This window comes from Bombus affinis, chromosome 12 (assembly GCF_024516045.1).
Source record: "Bombus affinis isolate iyBomAffi1 chromosome 12, iyBomAffi1.2, whole genome shotgun sequence".
Taxonomy (NCBI): domain Eukaryota; kingdom Metazoa; phylum Arthropoda; class Insecta; order Hymenoptera; family Apidae; genus Bombus; species Bombus affinis.
The window spans coordinates 11,292,423-11,299,633 of record NC_066355.1 but is presented as its reverse complement, the minus strand read 5'-3'; the positions used below and the strand labels follow the sequence as shown (position 1 = coordinate 11,299,633).

At 45.8% G+C, this 7,211-nt stretch overlaps 1 protein-coding gene across 1 annotated transcript; it reads left to right on the top strand.

Annotated features, from left to right (window-relative positions):
- Window positions 1-498: 498 nt before the first annotated feature.
- Window positions 499-4,798, top strand: LOC126922835 (protein sister of odd and bowel-like). The gene is made up of 2 exons (XM_050735776.1): window positions 499-1,871; window positions 3,587-4,798. Exons 1-2 carry the CDS (start codon window positions 892-894, stop codon window positions 3,930-3,932), a joined length of 1,326 nt encoding a protein of 441 aa, XP_050591733.1. The 5' UTR covers window positions 499-891; the 3' UTR covers window positions 3,933-4,798.
- The last annotated feature ends 2,413 nt before the right edge of the window (window positions 4,799-7,211 follow it).

Sequence of the window (7,211 nt, the reverse complement as noted above, 5' to 3'; positions counted from 1 at the left end):
ACATCGAGCTCTAACGGCTCACAAATCGAATAAAATCTATGCTCGCGAAAATGTGAAAGAGTAGCGTGTGCGTTAGCGATCAGGCTGGCGTTACAAAATTCCAATGAAAAACCTGCTCTTAATAAAGAAATAATCGCGTTGCACGAGCCGAAACACCCTCAAAATCATCCGATTCGTGAGAAATTACGCGTACGTTACGATTCTATGAATTTATTTCGCGTTTTTACGGTTTTAGACCGCTATAAAACCGCGGGGGTTTGCTGGTCGACCGTCGCACAAAGATCTTCCATGTACGAGGGTCTGATGAGCGACTCTTAGTAGCGCATCGTCCTCGTAATTCCCATCGAGACAGAAACGATATCGTAACGACGGCGACAGCGGATAGCTGACGCGCGCGCACGCAGTCGCGCGTGCACGCGAGATTACGAACGACGCCGTTTACGCCGAAACGGCGAGCAATTGCGGGCCAGCTGTGGCTCTCTCTCCTGAATCCAGGGCCCGTTTCTCGCGGACGGTCCCAACTCGCCTCGGATACCTGCCACCAGGTGTCTCCACGAGCAGTGCCCAGCAGCGAGAGGCAGGAGCAGTCGTCGGGGCGCCTTCGCACCGCCAGCATCGCGCGCGTCTTTCCTCTTTACCGTTTCCACGTTCGTCCACCTTGTCGCGTTCCTGGACGATTACTCGCCATCGAGCCGGGAAATTGCCGAGCATGAGGTCCGCGATCCACGCTGGGACCCGTTCGATCGGTCAGTGAACCAACGATCCAATCCGATTCATCGATCTCGTCGTCAACGAAAACCGTCGGATCGATAGGTTACTCTCGCCAATGGTGCAGGCAACACGTCGGCAATCCCTCAGCCAGACCCGTGACGATTCTAGCGACGGGGGAGGATGCAACAGCAACAACAACAGCAGGACCAGGAGCAGGACCGGGGAATCGTAATGGTCCCGTCGTCCTCCTCCTCCTCCTCCTCCTCCACGTCGGCGACCACGTCCACCAGCACCGAGCTTCGAGACGTCGCCAGTGTCACAGAGGCTGGATTACCGAATTTCACGTTGCAGAGCGTGGCTCTTGGACTTCAAGGAGCACTACTCGCTGCCCTCCAGAGAGTCGCCCTGCTTCCACCTGGACATGCCGCCGCCGCGGCGCTCAATCTCCAGGCATTGGAGACCTACTTGACTCTTCATCGTCTTCACGCCAGCAGCACCGCACCGGCCGTTAGTCAGTCGTCCACTTCGGGGATTGCCAATCAGAGGTGTTCACCGGTCAATACCGGTCTAGAGACGGCGCTGACTTCGACGATACCGTCGAAGAACGATCAGCTAGCTGCTGAGAGGCTGTTGCAATCCCCGGACGACGAGGAAGAGGCACGGTTGGATTTTATCGCAGATCCCGACGACGATTTGGCTCTGTTGGAGGAGCAGCAAGTGTTGTTGAGAGACACTTCCGTGGCGACGTCCTCCGGTAATCACGAGGCGCTGTTGCGACGGATATCGGAAGGAAATCGCGCGAGTTCGAGTTCTGCGACGACGATACCGCAGTCGTCGTCTCTGTCGCAGATAGCGGCTTCTTCGTTCACGTCCCCGGCCTCGTCATCTGCCTGTTCCTCGTCCTCTTCTTCGTCGCTGTCCTCGTCTTTGTCCTCGTCGTCGCCGCTTCAAGCCACGTCCACTTCCGCCGAGTCGAGCATACCGCGGACGTGCAGGGCGTCCAGGCCCAAGAAGCAATTCATCTGCAAGTTTTGCAGCCGACAGTTCACGAAAAGCTACAATCTGCTGATACACGAAAGAACGCACACCGACGAGCGGCCGTACTCGTGCGACATTTGTGGAAAGGCTTTCCGACGGCAGGATCACTTGAGGGATCATAGGTAAGCTGGAGAATGGCACGCCGTGAATCGGTTTATGGATGCACGTTGTGGTTCCGTAGATTATTTTACACGATTGGGATACTGTGAAAGCGTTGCGAATTTACTTAGAATTTATTAAAATCGTGGATCAAGATTTCCTGGAATTTTGAACGTTTTATCGCTTGTGTAGCGGCGCATGATTTAGAAGACAAATCGAATCATGTTGTTGTTTTGCCTCGGAGTATCAAGACCGGTAGAATACAAGTAATGTAAGAACACATGAACTCCGGGCAAGATAATGTCGCCGCTACATTCAATCGTCGAGGTAGGACGAATTCGAATTTTTCGACTCTCTCCCGACCAGTATAAACAAACAGGCGCGATCGCGGGCAAGAGAGTTAAGTTTATAGCTTTCTGTCGGGGTATCTTTCTAACAGGAATTTGATTAGCCCTTTGAATTTTTCGAAGTCGAGTTTCTTTTCAATCTAAATGTTTATTAGCGATATCAAAGATCTTGAAACTTTCCTCTTCCGGATTAACGTTTTATACTTTTGATTTTACCAAACTTCTCGCAAAAAAGTACGCAGATTCTTGTCGATCGAAAAGCTTCGACACTAGCCGTGATAATTGCAAATCATTACGAACTGGAATTGACGATAATTGAACTCAATTTACCTGCATTCAAAGATGCCGGTTGAAGTTATTAAAAAATTAGCTTGAAGGGGGATCTCTTCGCGGAAGAGACGCGCAAGATAAAGCTGCCATTATATATGCTGATGAGCCGAGGGAAGTGTGCACGGCAAAAGTAGTTATACCAATCATGGCACCTCGTGAAACGGGCTTTCTTCCCCGTGAGGTGTTTGAGCGCACGCGCGAGCGAGCACACGAGCCTGTTCAAATTGATTGCAATGTTCGTGTGCCGTCTAAATACGACGAAATGATACGGTCCAACATGTAATTATGACGGCGATCAGAATATAGTTACGGTGTATTAATTACGTTGATCAATTCGTGACAATTTATCGGGCTTTTTGTATCTTGATCATTAATCACGACGACACGATACATTCGCAATTCCCGTTAATTGGACTCGAGCATTGAGCTTAAAAATAGTCGTAGTATATGTTCTTCGTGTTATCTGTTTTTTAACTAACGTATATTGTACGCTGTTCCTTTTATCGCTTTATGGGAGAGACGACGAAACGCTTGGTGATTTATCGAAATGAAAAATTGAAAACATCTTGACGATTGTTCGAGGAAGATGAAATTAATTTTAGTTCGCTTAGATTCGGCGCTGAAGTTCTCCATCGGTCTGATATTTTTATTCGCATTGTTATTTATGTAGATACTTTGCTTCGGACACGAATAGTCATATTTAAACATCCTTATTCGTGTCACTAAATGCTTACTATATACTTATAATGCTAGTTGACACACGCACAAACCATTTCCTATGTTTTTAACAACTCAAACATCCTCTCATATATATATATGCACTCCCAAACTTCAGTCTAACCTAACCTAAGCCAATAATAAACCACTTTCACCCGAACACTCGTTCATCTTGGAAAGTCAAACGAAAATTTCCACGCTCGACCGCTCCGACAATCATTAATCCCCCTAATCCCTCTAATCTCATTACTGACCATTCCAACCTCTCCATCTGAACATCTGTCATCGACATCATCGCGCGCGCATTTGAATCAAGAGAAAAATCGATCTTTCATTCGTTCCAGGTACATTCACAGCAAGGAAAAACCGTTCAAATGCGCGGAATGCGGCAAGGGATTCTGCCAAAGCAGAACCCTCGCGGTACACAAGATTCTACACATGGAGGAATCGCCCCATAAGTGTCCCGTATGCGCCAGGAGTTTCAACCAGAGGAGCAACCTGAAAACCCACCTTCTCACGCACACGGACATCAAACCTTACCATTGTGCATCCTGCGGCAAGGTGTTCCGCAGGAACTGCGACCTCAGGAGGCACTCGTTGACTCACAATTTGGGTGTATCGACGTCACCGCCGCCGCCGGGGATACCTGTGCCCGGCACCGGGGCCGTGGTGCTACAAGAGACGTCCTAGTGTTCCGTCCATCGATCGCGGCAAGTCTGGCATTGTACTAGGAAAATTTATTCACGTACGGACTCGAGAAAAATTTTCAGGCTGGTCGTTCGGACGGTTCATACGACGGTTCATACATACAGTGAAACTCTATTTATTGGAACGAAATTTCAGCTAGTGCTCGAGTAAATGATCTCCTGCCGATTAAATTCTTTTAGATTCGATGCGAGTTTTGTCGCGCGAACGTTCCGTTAAAGTATTGAATTATACAGCGAAATATACACGAGCAGGCCTATTTTTTATTTTGTTATCGCTCTCTATAAAAGATCGCTCGTCTACATCGATATTTGTCCCGATGTTGATTTCTATTATATAAACGAAAAATCTTATAAATAGTAGAGAGAATCAGCGAACTCCTATTATGTGAACTACTTGCATCCTCACAGGTTCAGATAAATGGAGTTCTACCGTGAGTTGGTACATCGGTGATATTACTTTTTGATATATCGATCGTGATCTAATATGGTTCAAGAGTGGATTGGTTAATATTGGGAGTTATTCGAGACAAGAGGATAGATAATGGAGACTCGTGCGAGTTAAGCGGACCTTCCGTCCTTGATTTTTAGTGTGTTTTTAGCTGCGTATGTATTTCGTAGTTGTTAATACATAGGGTATAATTATAATTGCATATCAGGATGTTATTCACGGATTCATGATCGTTAGATCTGTAATTATGTTACGCACGACGTATTATATGTATGTATAGGTAGTCGGAGTAGGACATACAAAAGGATCGCCTCGTATTTCTTTGACACTGTGTACCTACGTGCCCAAGTTGTGTTTCGTTTGTACGTGTAAAATAAACTTTTATTATATTATTTTTTAAACTCTCGTTGTCGTTGATGTTTTTGGTCAGTTCCTTTCCTCGTGAAAATGAAAATTAATTTCCAAGATTTTTTTTAAGATCGCTCTCGTTTATCAGTTTCGTTTATCAGAGCGATGAGAAATATCATAGAAGATATTATCAACTGCGTTTACTTCGTAATATACTGCGTTACTTCGTGCATAATACGTTTAAGTAAAAAGCAGCGTCTATCTACAGTAGAATAAGCGCAAGGCAACTGCAACGAAGTAGAAGAAGTTAAAGTAGAAGTAGAGGAAGAAAAGGACGAAGAAGAAAGAACAGCAGCAGAGAGAACGACGACGAAGAAGAAGAACAAGAAGAAGAAACGCGTGTATCGTGTTACAAAGAACGAGGCCGCCAGGTGCGCGGGACATGACACCGCGATACGTCTAGGGTTACGTTTCTTTTTCGAAGGTAGGTGCTGGAAAGGCACGAGGTGGGTCCGAATACGCTATTTCGGGCCCGGGAACGGGCCGAACACGGGACAGCTCGCGTCGATAAGGAGAATCTCGTACGACCGGTCGACTTCCACTTCTTCCAACAGGCTGCTCGACTAGGAGTTCGTTCTCGAACCTGGAAACTCGAGGAATTCCGATCCGGATCAGAAATAAAAAAGAAAGAAAGGGCAGAGAAGAGAGGAAAGGAAGGGAAGAGTGAAACCTCGTGTCTCAGCCTTGTAAAGCGAATTTACATAATTTCTTGACAGCTAGTGCGGCGAAATTAATTCGCCGGGATATAATCCAGATACCATTCGATATTTATGACACGAGTTGCATTGTTTCCCGATGACTTTGATTTCGCTATTAGTTTGTCGCAGGCTTCGGATTTTAATTAACAATATTTCAGGAGGATACGATTGGCAGCCATCGATTAGCCAACGTTTTCGCTCGTTTTAATTGCTTCGGCTTCTAGCAATTTTGTTTTCTTTGAAATTTGTACGCGGGTTTCGCTGAAGCGTATTTGATGGTTATCGGCGCCGTTAAAAGTTATCGAACGAAAAGAAGAGAGAAAATAAAACCATCGTCGAAAATGCTGATCTCTGGCACGGCGCGGAAAGCGTATCGTCAGGTAGATACGTATTAAATCGCGTATTAAGTCTGTCATTTCCTCGTTTAAAAGCGAAGAGAGGTATAAACCGGTAGGATCCAGGTATAAGGTGAAAAGGGAAAAGAGCAAGAGAGACGGCAGAAGAGACTTGAAACGGGCCGGAGAGTTCCCTCGAGCATGGTGGAAGAAACGAAGGTAAGGATGGGAGTTAAAGGGGACATAGAAGGACCACACGCACGCGCCGCCCACAGATACGCTATCACTTGGCTACAACCAACGTGATCTGCATGCGCATGTCCTCTCTTCGTCACGAACTTGGGAGAGAAAAAAAAAAGGAAAAAGAGAAAAGAAAAAAAGAAAGAACATCGAGGGATCAGAGAAAAGGAAAGGTGGATCTGCCCTCCGCCTTCTCTTCTTCGTCTTCTTTTTCTTCTTCTGTTTCACCCCCTTCGCTCACCTACCTTCGCTGATTTAAGGGGTTGGCAGAGCGTCGATAACACGTCTGGTCGGACCTACACCTCGTCCCTACGGAATTTCTTTTTCCTCCTCATCCTCCTTGTCTTCCTCGTCGTCTTTTTCCTTCTTTACCATCGTTCGCTTCTTTCTTCACTTTCAGCTAAGTTTCCTTCGTTCCTCGCGTATGGATACGTTTACACGCGTGCCTCGAAGAAAAGACGATTGGGTTACTCTTTCTCGGCGATACCGGTGTCACTATCGTTTTGTAACTGCTAGGCCGTTTGACTCGCAACGCGATCCTGCGACCAACCGGATGCGATCCTTCGTTACTCTTGAATTTGCTAGTTTGACCGATCTTTGAGTTATATTCTTTGTTACGCTATTTCTTGTACGACGATTCAGAATTTTACGAGAAGCAGTGAACTTTTTCCAATGAATTTCACAACGACTTCTCACAGAGTTGAGAAATTCGTTAGCGGACAAGTCCACAATTTATACAACGAAATCGTTAAACTTTATTCGAAACACTTATCTAACCCGATGTAATATGCAAATTTCAACGCAACCGTTAAGACTCGAACAAAATTGCACATTGTATGAAAATTTCTAGTCCGCGTTGTTGGATGGAAATCACGGCAATTAAAAAAAACGTATATCTATTAATATGTTAATCGCTTCAGCATAATTCTCGTCGATATGTACGAATCTTTCCACTTCTTGATTAAACCTTTCCATCGGATGCCTGCATGAGTAATTTCTATTGAGGCACCGATTTGAACTTTAGATATCAGATTGCGAGAAATGATAGCCGTATGTCGATGCTGTAATTATTTTCATGTTTCAATGCTTAAAATATGTGCTGCTCATCATATATCAAAGTTCACTCGAACGCT